Source organism: Spea bombifrons, chromosome 1 (genome assembly GCF_027358695.1).
Source record: "Spea bombifrons isolate aSpeBom1 chromosome 1, aSpeBom1.2.pri, whole genome shotgun sequence".
Taxonomy (NCBI): domain Eukaryota; kingdom Metazoa; phylum Chordata; class Amphibia; order Anura; family Pelobatidae; genus Spea; species Spea bombifrons.
Genome location: NC_071087.1, coordinates 17,720,249 through 17,735,608, shown reverse-complemented (window position 1 = coordinate 17,735,608; position 15,360 = coordinate 17,720,249). Strand labels below are relative to the sequence as shown.

The 15,360-nt window shown below is 41.2% G+C and overlaps 2 protein-coding genes across 4 annotated transcripts in view; one reads left to right on the top strand and one right to left on the bottom strand.

Moving 5' to 3' along the window:
- The window catches only part of ANAPC4 (anaphase promoting complex subunit 4), a 19,082-nt gene extending 15,636 nt beyond the window's left edge, over positions 1–3,446 (top strand). The window contains exons 23-29 of the mRNA XM_053458333.1: positions 468–529; positions 629–667; positions 752–853; positions 1,139–1,216; positions 1,397–1,567; positions 2,450–2,573; positions 3,128–3,446. Coding sequence (XP_053314308.1) covers positions 468–529; positions 629–667; positions 752–853; positions 1,139–1,216; positions 1,397–1,567; positions 2,450–2,573; positions 3,128–3,328 — 777 coding nt within the window. The 3' untranslated portion in view covers positions 3,329–3,446. The remainder of the gene's footprint in view (positions 1–467; positions 530–628; positions 668–751; positions 854–1,138; positions 1,217–1,396; positions 1,568–2,449; positions 2,574–3,127) is intronic.
- On the bottom strand, positions 1,237–15,360 carry ZCCHC4 (zinc finger CCHC-type containing 4). 3 transcript variants are annotated; one of them, XM_053458343.1, is made up of 13 exons: positions 15,185–15,360; positions 14,201–14,319; positions 13,474–13,556; positions 12,691–12,966; positions 10,358–10,438; positions 9,322–9,394; positions 8,989–9,139; positions 7,656–7,753; positions 6,846–6,967; positions 6,317–6,392; positions 5,912–5,963; positions 5,150–5,271; positions 1,237–1,409 (listed from the first exon to the last, which is right to left on the bottom strand). In XM_053458343.1, the coding sequence occupies exons 1-13, from the start codon at positions 15,291–15,293 to the stop codon at positions 1,299–1,301; spliced, it is 1,473 nt and encodes a 490-aa protein (XP_053314318.1). In that variant the 5' UTR covers positions 15,294–15,360; the 3' UTR covers positions 1,237–1,298. The 3 variants fall into 3 exon arrangements, with proteins under 3 accessions (XP_053314318.1, XP_053314316.1, XP_053314317.1); XM_053458341.1 differs by lacking the exon at positions 1,237–1,409 and adding an exon at positions 4,091–4,469 and having other exon boundaries at positions 5,127–5,271; XM_053458342.1 differs by lacking the exon at positions 1,237–1,409 and adding an exon at positions 4,091–4,469 and having other exon boundaries at positions 5,127–5,271; positions 7,656–7,750.

The following is a 15,360-nucleotide window of genomic DNA, read 5'->3' as shown; positions in this document are numbered from 1 at the left end:
AGAAGACGGTAGGAGAGGACTGCTTGAATGAGAGTGGGTTGATTGTAGCGAGGGCAACATGGAGGGCATGGCAGATGGTTTCTTTGGCATTCTGGTTGAGGTCGTTAGGTGGGAATGTTGTAGGCTTTAGGGAATATGTGGGTTTTTACTGAACATTAGAAATTAGAATATGGGGAGAAAGTCTGGTGGAATAGGGTAGGGAATTCTAGTGTACTTATAAGCTTACAATCGATTATTCTTCCCTGCTTATTTACTCGATTCCTGTGATGGATATTCCCCAGCATCTTCAAGAGGCGGGATGAGGCCAGGAGTGGTGGGGGGGGGGGTAATATCCTATGATTCGTACAAGTTATTCCCTATATGATAACTCAGGCGTTTTGTAAATTATAAATGAGGTACAGGGAATTTTTTAAATGTAAATGTAATGAGACAAACACATCATTAATGTTGGTTTATGTGCATTTTAGGAAATTATAGGAAAGTCTGTGCAACAGAAACAGTGTATTCCTTTGTACCAAGCATCTAAAAGGTGAGTTCTAACACTTTTTGTTATCTTGAACACATTTACTTACAGACATATATATATATATATATATATATTAATCTAAATATTTTTTTTCTATTACAGTGAAGTATCTTGTCCGAGGCTGATTTCCCTGCCTTCCCTGTAAGAGTTTTGCTCTATTTATAACTTGACATTTTTGTTAATGAGTGTGTAGTGGGATCATCTTCTTATACTTTATCATTTTAGGTGGAATGACAAGTCACGTAATCTTCACTTTGTCATGTTCCACATGCTTGAGAGCTCCCAGTCAAAACTCATCATCTTCAGACAGCCAACAGATGTATCAAGGTACTAGCAGCTCCGGGGCACAGGCGTGGACACAAGGGGGGGGGGGTTATATTTAAAAACTATTCTTATGACTACAACAACCAGTGGAACCTCTTTGATTCAGTCGCGTCACTAGCTGCTGGGATTAGAACTTTACAGGCAAATGTTTTATTTTCTATATAACCACCAATGATTGCTCTGATATTGTGTGTTGTCCTTTCATGTACAGTTTTACAAAGTGGGGGGCGTTTAGATTTGCTGTCTTCTGTGTCTTGCGGCAATAACAGAATCTCTTTGATTTTGTAGATCTACAAATGATGCTCTCTTAGCCGTTGAATTCGGAATTTCCTTAAACTGTAGCGCAGCTGAGAGTCAAGAAGCAAGGTGACTACTGCAGGAGTTGTGTAAAAAGCTGTAATAGGCTGTATCATTTACTGGACCGACCTGTCATTGTCTCCCAAGAACGTTATTGAAGAATAATTGTTCTGCCGTATTGCTGATACAAGCACTTCAGACTACGCTGCATCCTACGTATTTTCACATTTTCCTTTCTCCGACCTTCAGTCGTTACAGCTGTCTGGATGCGCGGTTTTATGACGAAGACCTTATCACTGTGGTTCTGAGAGATGCTTCTGAACAGGAGGGGAAGGATAGGATATTAGCTCAGCTGCCGCTGTCTTTGATATATTCCGATGAAGAATCAGACGGTCAGTTTGCAAGAGATTCAAGCAAGAGGTAAGGAGCCGTCATGATGTATGCAGTAGGTACATGGAATTATACTGCTTTAAAGGGAGGCTACCGTTAAAATGTAAACATATTACACTACGCCGTATCCTCGTAAACTACATATGTCTAGTAAATGTACACCTACAGATCTGAGCATTATTGTATGATCTTCAAGATAAGGACAGCCTGTATTGTTATGGTGGGAAGTAGCAAATATAAGGCAGAAATGTGGTACGTAGTCTTCTATCAGACCTTTTAGAGAATTCAGATGAACAGAACAATTCGAAGTACAAGACAGGGGAAGCATAAGACATTCAGCGCTGGGATATTATGTGTGCAAGTATCCTAATATGTAAAATAAGATAAGCGAGTGTAATAAAATGAAATCACATGTATATAAGTAGGTTCAAATTTCCACCACTGAACTGGACTATTCACGTTTGTATACATGTAAAAAAGGTATGGGGAGACATTGAGTAGGGGTTAAATATACACGGTTTTGCAATTCTCATTCACGTCCATCCGAATTCTCACCCGTGTTTAGTCAAGACCCTAAAAATGTACTTACCACTGTAAAAATGTAATTATTTTTGCTTGTTTATTTGTAATTCTGTTTATCATGAAACAAAATTTCAGAGGGTGGGAGGGCAAAAGCTTTCTTGCACCATTGCCCTTGGCTGTCTAGTTCCATCACTGGTACAGCGTATGGAGACGTTTATAAAGTAGGGACGTTACCAGAGTGCTTGGCATTCATGAAACTCTGAACAAGGGAATAAATTATGCCTTAGCATAGTCATTCTCCAGGGTTTTTAGCAGGGTATTTTATTCAGTGTCACATCTATTTCTGTTTTGAATTTCATGGAAAGGTTAAATGGTTTTAATCTTGTACAGGCTGGAAGAACAGTGCTCTGACATACCGGCACGAACTGTATTTCTCGAGGGTCAATGGAGGATCCTAGAAAACATGAAAGCGCAATATGTCTCTGTAAATGGCATAAGGAAGGTGGCGTGCGTGGTAAGTTCGGTTGGACCGGCCCAGGGAAACAGGAATGCTACGGGGTCACATTCCACTTTTGACTCATCAGTCTGTAGAATATTATCCCAAAATTCTTGGGGTTTATTAAGAGGTTTTTGGCAAATTCGAGGGGAGCATCTCTGTTCTTTTTGGTCAGCTCTGGTTCTCACCTTGCAACTCTCCTGTGAATTCCATTTTTGCCCAGTCTCTTACCTATTGCGAACACTGACCTTAACTGAGGCAAGGGAGACTGCATTTTGTGTTTACTCAGGTTATCTTTGTTTAGTATTAGAATTAGTTTGATCTGAAATACTTGACACCCAGACTACAAGGTTCCAACCCTGCCATGATTATGTCCTGATTAAACAAGGTTTTTGTGAATTTGCAGAGCATTAATACTATAAACTGCCATTATAATAATGATGAAAACAAAAATATTTACATAATAAATAAGTACATGCTTTTTTACCTGCATTTTAATAAATCAGATTAATTGCTGTATAATTATGTTTACACGATCAGTGGTTTGGTTAACACTTTAATTTACGCTTCAGCTCAGTTCTAACCTGCGTCACGTGAGAGTGTTTGAGATGGATGTGGAAGATGATGGAGAGGCTGATGAAGAGGAGGAAGAAGGTGAATCCCGCTCCCAGGACGTGACCTGCGAGGAGGAAGAGCTCAATCAGTCTGATGACGTGCAGCCCAATTCTCCGGAAGCAGCAGCTGATGTGACTGAGGAAAGCTTAGGCAGCTGAAATCTCTGATGGCCGCCTATTGTATTGGCAGAGATCACCAATTAAGTATTTGTATAAATGGTTTGTACAACTGCTAATGTTCATGTCTTTATATTAAAGGAGTATTGATTTGTGCAAATACATAGTTCATTTGCTTTCTTCAGTTCTGTGACATTCTTTAAAAAAATTAAAAAAAACTTTTACTCAGAACTTTTACTGTAGTCGAGCTGCGGCCTGTTCGAGGCCATGTTTGGTTTATTTGCTTTAAATGACACTATACGACCAAAAGTATGTGGACGCCCATCTTAACTATTGAGACTAAGGGTTTCTGCTACCCCCATTAAGAGGTGTATAAAATAAAAGGACATAGGCAGCCATCTCCATACACAAACACTGGCAGTAGAAGAGCTGTTACTTTGCCACAAGTCAGTTCTAAATTTCTGCCTTGCGAGATCCGCCCCAGTCCGCTGTAAATACGGTTAACGTAAGGTGGAAGGATCTAGGAGCAGCAACTGCTCAGCCACAAAGCGGTAGAGAACCCACACCAACCTCATAAATGCTCTATGGGTGGAGGTTATTATCGCTGCAAGAAGAGGCTGGAACGCAATGGAATATCCAACAAGCATATCTTTTGGCTCTATATAGTATATGTCAAGGGCTCACGACCACCCTGCACGCTCTTCTGAAATGGATGGGAACCAAATATTCGCCCCCAGGACCATCAACATAGATAATTTGCCCTTTGGGCTAAAATACTGAAAAAAAATATGCATTTGAACTGGTTTAACTATATTTAATAAACTGGGTAAAATAAAGACATTTGTATAGATTTACAATAACGGATGATTTCTATAGCCCGTTTGATGATACTCTGTTTTTTTTCCCCACCTGTAAAGCACAGCGACTTGTGTTTGGTAAAACTTTCATAGACTGTATAAAATGCTTATTCCTTTTTCTATTGTCACTAAAGGGTGCATCTAAACCCAGTACGGAACCGGTCTGTGTATCGAAAGTTTCTTAGGGACCAAAAATTGATCAAGGAAGCCGTTTCTTCTTTCCACATTTTCTCATCTTCTTACGCACAGACGTGGCAGGCGCATGCTTTCCTGCGTTTCTCTTAACTTTTGTTTTCGGAAGCTTCTTTTTGCCTTGTATGTTCACCCTAAAAGAGAATATAACATTCGCATAAAATCAGATTATTATCTTAGATTTTATTTATATATCGCCAACAAGTTAAGCTGTGCTTAATACATGCTTCTTCCATGAAATTGTTTCAAGGTGGTTTTGCACCGTCATTGATCTCACATCATAGGGGGTTGTCTAATATTACAGCTGTGGAAGGATCATTATTTTTACCAATACAATGCAAGGGATGGGCATTCATCTATCCTGAATAAAAAGACAAGAACTGATTCAGTTTGGGGTCTTATTAGACAGGCAAAATGGATCTTATTTGCCTTCAAATTCTGTTTCTATAAACAGAGTTTTCAGTATTTCCCCTCGGTAATATTGTGAGGATTATTCACTAAAGGGACAGCTGTGATTTTAACTCTCACACTGAGCTGCCTAGTATAAGGAGACTAAAGCTAATTTAACTATACATTATACAGGGCCAGCCATGCTCTTCCTGCAGCAAAAGCTAACTGGGGTTTGCTCTTTGTAATGTATAGTGAAGCCAAGGAGCGGAAACACAACTCCCCCCACCTAATGAATTAACCCATGAGGGCCACAGAGGGTATAAACTATAGTGAATAATACAATAAAAGTAGAAAACCTAACATATGCTTATGGGGTACTTAAAGGACAAGGTAAAACTCACTTCTTGCAGCCTGTGGTCCCAACGTGATGAGGACAACTCCGAAGTTTGTGGCCCTTTTCTCCGCACAGAAAGCAGCCGCTCTCCAGGCTGCCGCAGGAATGGTTAGGAAGCGCGCAGCGGTCGCAGGAACTACAGTGAATCCAGGCTGGAGAGCACAGAGAACGGTCAACGGCTGCTCTAGAGTACATCGAAACGTTCTGTCTCTTGTGCAGGTCGTGGGGTTAGAGGCACAGAAGCTACGTATTGATATCTTTACAATAATATCAACAACACACACGATTATTCCTCTTGGAGACTTCTCGGTGATCCGGCAGTAAAAGCATCAGTAACAGTAACCGTCCGTCAGTGCTGCCAGCCTCGGCACATCTGTTCAGTGTGTGATCGCCCACTTTTTTCTGTGTAACGGGACATTTTTGCGAGCATTTCACAATACAGTATAAAGAGAAAAGACTGCCCTTTCATAATTTACATTTTATGTGAGCGCAATCTAGTTGGAAATCATTTGTCTAAACTTCATACCCAACTTCAAACTTGTCTCAAATCAATGAATGTTAGCGGCACTGAACACAGAACAAGTCAGTACCTCTGCTAACAAGCAGGAGGGGTATATGGGTAACGCTACAACAGAACAAAGCCGAGGAGCCCGAATATTTATCCTAATACCACAACCATCCCCGCACAACATCTGCAACTTTTATAACCCATTCTTCATACAAAATTAGTATTAGTAGTCATTACGAGAAAAAAATTGTGATACAAAAAAACACCAGATGTTTTATACTTACACGGCTTTACGCATTTCTCGCACAGATCACAGTGTTTCCAGGATCTGCCGTCCTACAAGAAAACGATTAACCAAAGTTCATAACGCGCCTTGAGAAGTTACGGGTTTCTCTTTTGAACCGTTCTAGTTGTGGTTGCTATGCAACTGCTTTAATGAAACAAGAACAAGCCATTAGGACGAGGATAAGACATAATAATAATATTATTATTATTATTATGAATAAAGCAGCCAGGTTTCTGCCAATGCTAAGCCACATTACTGCATACAACACCGTACTGAATGCTCAAGCAGAAAATATTTTAAGTGTTGGTACTGTCCATCATTCAGGTTTACTAAATATTTATGCAGACGGCTATAAAAAAATATTATAATATCCCTTCATAAATGGGGGAAGAAAGAAACGTACCTTGGATGTGCAGGAATTGCATTTGTCACAGTGTCGGTTTTCAGCTGATACGTATCTCTTGCATAGAGAGCAAAGCCTATATATTATAAAAAAATAAATAAAAATATAACAGCGCAAAGATTAAGATCTAAAACACAGACATTTATTTAAGAGCCGCAGCAGATTCCAGGGTACTCTTACAACACAGGGGAGGTGAATGTTAACATTAAAAACTGCCATTACTGACAACAGCAACACAAATCCGCCTACCGGCACAGGAGGAGGAGAGGACCTACTCTATTCGGAGTTCATCTAAACTTATTTACAAGACTCACAGTGACCAGGAGTGGACGGGCAACATGTATAATATATAAGGAGTTATGTATAAAGGGCACAAAGGCAAAGCGATGAAAGAGGTGAAGTCACCGGCGCATCCAGGGGGCTCTTCGTGCCGGCTGCCCCCGAGTTTATACATAAGCCCTACTTCACTGTATGAATCCCAGTTACTTGCATCGCTGGTCGGCTGTAAAGACTGTATTAGAAGACGTACCTGTAACCTTCGCTGGCTGGGAGCACCATTAGTTCAGGAGGGATATCTGTGAATATGCGCACCGGCGACTGCTTCCGGCCCGTCTTGCCATGCTTATAAAGAGTGTGGTTATCATAGTCTACCTGGATCCAATAAATAACATTAAAAAATATTTTGTTACAGTTACATCATTTAATTATAATTGACATAAAAGCTCTCGATGACAGAAAAGTACCATTCAGCCCATTTTCCTGATGTAAAGAATCAGACCGTAAACAGTCCTCGATCTCATTCTAGATTCAGGATAGCTTTATGCCCTTACCATCCATGTTTAAATTCCCTCACTGGATTAGCCTGTACCACTTCTGCTGGGAGGCTCTTCCATTTATATACCGCCCTCTCAGTAAAGCAAAACTTCCTTACATTACATGTAAGCCTCTGAGCCTCTACTTTTAGATTATGATCTCTTGTTCTAATATTTACCCTCCTTTGAAATAAACTTCCCTCCTGTACTTTGTTAAATCCCTTTATGTATTTAAATGTTTCTATCACACTTTTCTTCTCTCTCCTTTCCTCAGAGCCACATATTCATTTACCTTTCACGCTGTTAAATTATGAATTGATCCGTTATCTCTTATAAAACATACAGAATGACTTAACCCACGTATGGAATGTTTTAAGATAAAAGCCATCGAGTGTTCGGAGCACAACGCTTGTCTTGTGGCTTTAGTGTTTATTATTTATCTCGATCACCTCAACATCGTACAAGAAATACGAGCTAATTGCCCCAAATACATTAAGATGACTATCCGGGCCCATCATTCTTATTACCTGATAATCCAGCATGCTGAATTCCGGAAAGCATCGCACGATGCGGGACTCAAAGAAGTACGGAAATATCCAGAAAAGAGGCAACACCTTCAAGCCTTCTAGAGGGGAGAAGAACATTTCCGTGAACATCCTGCGAGGAGAAATGCTGAACGGCACGAGTGATGATCACACGGCAATGTGACACGGATGTCATGTGTTCCAGAAGCACACATTGTGTTAACGTGAAACACTAATGTCCGCATTACACAACACACACTAAACAGAGTTTGTCAAAAGAGAAAAAAAAAAGTCAGGTAAAGCATCATAGGGTTTAATATAAATAATGTAAGAACAATGAACTATCTCCAAGTTTACTTTAACCCCTTTAGGACCAGAGCCTTTTTTACATATTATTTTTATGTTTTTGATAGCTTTCGTTAATCCAAATATTCCTACTTCTCTTTTATTTTACCCAAACTAATGGTATATGATTGTTTTTCTAGGACAAGCAGGGATTGTATCTGAAATCTCTTGCCAACGATTGGCTGCTTACGCGGTCAAAAAGTGGCAGTAAGTGCTTCTGATGGAACCAAAGGGAGTTGTTTTCATCACTGATTGACAGCTTAAGCAGCCAATCAGTGCTAGGAAAGGTCTAGCACTGAAATCAATGGGGAGACTTTAGACCTGCGCATGGGGGTCTGGAGGGGGCACATCATGCGCAGGGAAACGCATGTAGAAACACATACAGGTAAATGCGGAAAATGTACGCATTTGAAAATTTAAAGGGACCTCAAAGCTATCATATGCATTAAGGTGTACAGCAAACCCCACAAGTATGTTTTAGGGTTTTTATTTTTGTTTTGTTTTTTAGATTTTGGAGATTAAACATTAAAATATTTTGTATTACTGTCTTAACGCGTTGGCTTGTAAAGGGTCTTTTAATTCCACTGGGAATTACGGGGGAAATGTTTGGACTCTTTTTAACCATTTCTTTCACTGGACTTTATCAGCAGAGCAATGTGACTTTGTGTAGCATCCAGGGATCACTCCTGTAACCAGAGGCCAACCCTGAAGATGTCACCAGAGTCACACTAAATATTTACATGGAATTTACCATCTATTTCTGTTTCTCCTCAACTCACTTTCCTGCCCTGCTGATCAAACAGTTTCTCAACAGGAGCCAATGCTGAAAGCCCACAGGGGAGAGCAGGCTGCCAGGCTGACTTTTATGTACCGCCTCCACCGAATTGCAGATTTCAACCCATGACACACTATTCTGGTACGCTATCAGTCCTGAAGGAGTTACAATTACAAATGGCATTCGGTGTTGTGGCTACCACGTGAACACACATACCCGTGTTTGAAGCTCCTCTGTGTAAGTCCCTTAATCTTTTAAAGCTAAAAGCTAGGGGTTCCACCAAGCCTCCAAACGGAGGGTCGGTCACCATGATGACTCCTCGACCATCGTCTTCCCGAAGGAATTTCTGACAAATACTCTGCGCTGCCTGGAACACATCACCATTCATTCGGTGAAAAAACTGTTAGTTAGCCTCCCTACTTACAGATGTCATAACATAACTAATGAAGCATATATATATTTATACATATATACACACACACACACACACTCATTGGGAACATTCTAAATGTATTAATTTGGTACAAGAAACGGAACTCGTGGGCTTACCTCTCCACCAAAGAAATGATGATTAAACATGTTGTAATGGCAAAATTCATTCTCATTGTAAAACTGTGAATATCTATAATTAGAAACACAAAATAGGAGGTTTAAGTATTTGGTAAATGCTCTATTTCAACCAAAACCTTTAGATCCTATGACTTACTTATGGAAAAATCAGACATGCTTAAACATATGAAAGCTCAAGCTTGAAGCCTTCTCTGCTGCAATGGCAACAAATATCCTCAGTACATCTACATCAGTGTCTACGTTGTTGCACATCTACCAGCAAGAATTAAGCAGTTCCTGTAGAAAAATGCCTTTCATTCAGATAAATGAGTGCTATTTCACTTAGAAACTACTGTGTATGCGAATAGCACAATAGCGAGAGCTACGCTGCCTGAAGTTTGGCAGAAGCGATCAGTTCTGTAGAATGATTCACACAAACTGTTCAGCTCCCCCACTAAGTCCTGCTGCAAAAACATTAACGCTAACCCGGTCCTTGGTCTTGTCTTATCTTTAATATAGCCATATGCTTATCCCACGCATGTTTAATTTCCCTTACTTCTGCTGGGAGGCTGTTCCACTTATTTACCACCCTCTCAGTAAACTACCCCTTCCTTACATTACATCTAAGCCTCCACCCCTCTAGATGATCTCGAATTCTTATATATCTTCTCCTTTGTTGAATCTCTTTATTTAGCAGCCAAATGCTATGTTTCTGGGAGTTAACGGAAAATCCTGAGATTGGATCTCTTTATTGCGCTTTCGCACGTTTTTGCCGCTATTGACGTCGCACAAATCTCACTTTCATATCACGTGGAGCTGAACACCAGAGGCGATATATCTGGCAGACTGAACCTGCGAGGCACACCAGACTCTAGAACGACGACGCGCCGACTGCCGCTATCACCACATTCCGAAAGTTAACTATTCTCGAGATGCCATTAAGTTTAATCCAAACCGGAAGGAAGGTTCCGATAATTACAAAGCAAAAGGAAAAATGTCATCGGCAACAAAAATACTATAATTTTTATATTTATACCTAAAATCAATGTCTAACAAGAGGCTCTTCATATGTAGTTGGTTTTCAGCACTGGCGCGAAGTCTGAGCAATTCGTGAAGCCTAAAACAGAGAGGAATCATTTACAAAGTCAGTATAGACAAAAAAACAATATTATATATATATATATATATATATATATATATATATATATATATATATATATAATGTGGAATACTAATCTAAATCTTACGTATGTAGCATATACACATTTCACTTGCATCCTCACTTTGGCTATTCTCTGCTTCTTCTAGAACGGTTCCTACTCTAGAACATCCTGAACTACCATTCACCATCTAGAATGAACGAGTCTCTAGAGATTTTGCTCAAATTCAGCTCAAAAGTTCCATCGCTTAGATTTTAATACGCAGTTAACCGGTTAATATCAATACACAATAGTCTTCAGGTATTTTCTGTGAAATCTTCACAAGAAATAGTCTGGAATATTGCTCAGCCAGAAATATTAGATTCTTACCTGGGAATTTGTTCTCTTTCTGAACCCTTGACCAGGACTGACAAGTGAGATGTAGATTCTTTTGCTCCAGATAGGGCCAGAAGTCAATAAAACCAGACCCCCCCCCACACTGCCCCCTCAGTGTAACAAAGCCCAGTATATAGCATGCAAGCGAAAAAACATATTGGGGGCGACAAGAAAATCTCAGGTAAGAATGTAATGTTTCCCGTGTGATCCTCAGCAGCACGAACATGACAGATGTACGTAAGCGAAAGGGTGGGAAATAAAGAACGGACTGCAAAACTCGTCTGCCAGACGTTTCAGCTCTTTCAAGTCTTAAATGCTTTACATAGACTAAACTATCGCTCAGGAGATCTGATACGGAGGCAGATCCGCTAGATAAGTAGAGAGAGCTTTCAGCCCCAGAGGCGGCCGCAAACATTCTGTAGCTTCCTGAAATGTCTGTATTACGCCCCTATTGATGGATCTCTGAGACAGCGGAAGTCTCGTAAGGGAAAGGCAAATGAAATGAACAGGTTGGTGGAGTTGGTATACGGAGAAGTCCTTTCCAGATAAACCAGTAGTGCTCACTTGATGTCTAAGGAATGCAGCTTAGTCTCTTTTGCATTCTTGGGTTGGTAACACAACGGCCTGAGCAGTAAGAAACTCTTCTGACAGAAGTAACTAGCACCAGGAATGGCACCTTTAACTTAAGGAACCCTAGTGATCTGCGAAAGAGTAGTCATATCTTCTCCAAAGGGAAACATTATGTTTAATCCTCCTGGAGGTGGAAAGTCTCTTTTCAGGATGACTTCATTGGTCTAAGATCGTCTGTTTTAGTGCCTCCAGGACAGGAAACTTCTAGGCTGTTAGGAATAGTTATTTCTTACCCACATCTAATATAAGTTTCTCCATCTCTTGCGCAGGGAAGAAAAATTAACTTTCTCTGAGTTCACCTGCCTCATCTGACGAGAAGGCTTCAAAGGATGGACCTTCATGCTCAAAGGTGAAAGAGTTAATCATGCTTATAGACGGAACCCCCAGAGGCCGATGGTATAGCCATAGCTGGAGAAGCAGGAATCTGGTTTCTGAAAAACTCAAGGTACCATTTCAAATATTTGCTTCCAGTATTTTCTTTCGATCTGGAACAGGAAGAACAGGCCCTGGACTTGGGATCGCTGGCCTTCTTGTACAGAGAACATGCCATATTTTTAGACTTTGAGGAGGCCTTCCTAGTAGTCTCCTTCTGGTTTATCTCAACTTGCTTGTCAGCCATAACCAGATGAAAGTTCACAGAGGAAAATAGTTTCCCTCCCTTTTAAATTGATTATCACCAAGGAGCATGCACAGCCTCCAAAGAACATGGGGGCACGTGAGAAGCTTGCTCATAATCCCGCAGTATTAATAGCCCCTCCAGAGCTTCCCAACATGGAAGACCGCTAGTGAGAGGAAAAAGGCCGCCAAAGGACTGAAGCTCACAGGAGAGTGGAGGTGAGGACATCCCACCAAAGGGAGCTCATCTCCATCCGAAACATAAAGGAGAGGTGCCCACCCAAGAGCCAAGACACCTGGGGCAGAGTCCATCTAAGGTAACCACCCAAGGCTCCAATGTTACCTGGCTGCTTGCTCCCAATTGCTCTACCAAAAAACTAAAAGATGAGTGAAATAAATGAAGCTCCTACCTGCAGTGGGGCAGGAAAGACACTGAGGGGGCAACTGGGAGGGGTGGGTTTTATTCATTTCCCTCTCTACCTGGAGGAGGACATTCATCTCACTTGTTAGCGCTGCTGAGGATCACAAGGGAAGATAAATACTTATATAATATAGTTTACCAGCAGGATAATCCAAAGCAAAGTCATACCTGGGAGTTCCAACACAAAGCACACGTTTAAAACCCAGATTCAGGATTGTGTCCACAAGGAAGCTGCAGCTTCTATCGGCAAATAAGTACTGTGCGTTAGCTTTCTTGTTCTCTAAGGGATGGAGCAGTTGGGTGGGTCTCCTTAAATGGGAAACGGAGATGTCCCCAATCACATGGTGACCCAGGTGTCCATCCCAGTCTTCTGGGAGCAGAAGCTGCTGACATTCTCTGCAAAACTTTCTTTTTGATAATGGTAATTGGATATATTCTTGAAACCTGGAGAGCAAATACACAAAAAACCCACATACATATCTGGTGAGTGATGTTATTTTAATGAACGTCAGTAACAGTACAAGGCTTTCTATAGTTAAACCACAAAGGATAAAACAATGACGTTGGGCTACGATACAAAAATACAACACAACACAACACGTTGAGCAAAAGAACTCATGGATGGCTGACAAGGAGCAGAGGGGCAATTCTTCCTTTGGCTGTGATTTGAATGATATGGACAACCAAAATTGGCCATGGGGGGGGCACCAAAAATAACTGTTACATTTGCAGGAAGTATGTGATTTGAGTGAATAGAATTAGTAAATATGCAAATGGGTCCATTATATTATTAGGACCCTTGATGGGCTTGCTCCCCAGGCTTACAGCCGCAATTCTGCTCCTTTCACCAAACCACAGAATAAACACAAGCAATCAAATGCCAATATCGAATACTCTCTAGTAATCCAATGTCCTGTAACAGTCCCAGTACAAAACCAGTATAAATTGTACCTTGACATATATTGTACGTGGCTCAGAGGCGGCTGATGGCTTCGGTTGAATTGTTCTCTTGCTAATAGTCTGTCTTGTGAAACCTGCAATAAATATTTTTCAATTAAAGAAAAAGCATGAATAACTCTTTAAACAGTAACCAGCAAGCCGTCTGTGTGACACATATAAGCAGACGTCCACAAGAGATCATTAAAGACAAAGGAATAGCGCCAGAGGGGCGCGAGCAGGTGGGACCTCGCTTCCTAAGCTCATTACGGCGCTGCCCTGCATATTCTCTTTGGTGTGGGTGAATGTCTTGATATCGAGGCATTACAGCAACACCGGCTGAGCGAAGAAAGCGATCTTTGATACCTTTTTTTAACTCATCTAACCCCATGATGTGCCAGGTGTGCCATTGGTCCTTAAGGCGTCAGATTCCCTTATATTTGCATCTACCATGTCGCTTTCAACTCTTTGACTTCACTATACATGACGAAGGTCCAACCCCGATGAGCTACCGCTGCAGGACGAGCTTGGCTGCTCCTGTATAATGTATAGTTAAATCAGGGGGACTTATTCCTATTGAATTATTCATTATACATGGGCAGCTCAGCCATTCATGGTGGAGAAACCTACCAGTGCTGCCCCTTTAGTAACAGTGATGTAAGGGTTAAAACCACAACTCCACAGACTTTCAATTCTCCATTTGGTGAACCAACCTCATGGAGTCATTATCTAAATCAGTCACCTTCTCATCTTCCCACTGAAAGAAACGGCAATCCTTCCTGTCCCTGCAGGCTGAACACGCGTAGAACTTTCTGCCTTCTTCTTTGCCTTGAGACACTTTGACAAACAGCAATGTCGGACCTGCAGAAAGACAGACAGACTCACCCTTTATTAATTCCTGGATAGAGCTATCACAAGTACAAGCATAGCCATGCTACTGCACCATGCCCATCCCTTCATTATTTACTGTTCTATATAGCGCCATCATAGTCCACAGCGACGTACAATGAGAGAACCTTTGGCTGATGCACCACAGTTTTATATGAACACACGGGATATCAGATAACATGTATTACTCGACGCAGAGCACAAAGCTAGCTGGATGACTGTATTCTGCACTGTACATCAGCAGGTAATAATCTACTTAGCTGACCTATAAACGTCATCCCACTGTGCCAATGATTTATTCAACTTCATATTTTAGATCTGGGCAAAATAGATTTACCAAACCCGCTTATCGGTTTGCAAGTGAACACAAACGTACATATTTAAGAAATTGTAAATGTGAAGGGTGGTAGATAAATGGAACAGCCTCCCATCAGAAGCAGTAGGGGATAATACAGGCAGGAAGTATAAATATACATGGGTTGGACATAAAGCTATCCTAAGACGAGACAGAGAACCGATTTACACGCAATTCTCTACATTAGTTAAAATGGGCAGATTAGACGGCGGATCGCTTCTTCTCTGCCGCCCGGCTCTGTCTCGATGTTCTATTCTCGGTGGGTTTAGGATCATTTCCACTGACGTCATCTCTCCTGGTGATTGATATACAGACCAGTGAAATGATTTCTATTATATTCCCCTCTGAACAGAAGCCCCGAAAGCAAAACATTCTGGTTTATATTGTATTCACCATTATTATTGATACGTAATAGTATTTATTGATTTATATAGTGAGGTATCTGGAGATTAAACAAACCCTTCCGCGGGTGGCAATTCTCACCATGGGGGCAGTGAGGGGCAATCTCTCTGCTCTCCTGGGTAAGGAGGACCTGTATCCCCTCAGATAATTCACATCTGCCCTGCAGATATTCCGCCCCTGCAGCCTCCATCTCCGCTAGGAACAGGTAACTTCAACCAGCGTCGCATCAGAAAGCTCACAACTTCCTGCACGTGCTT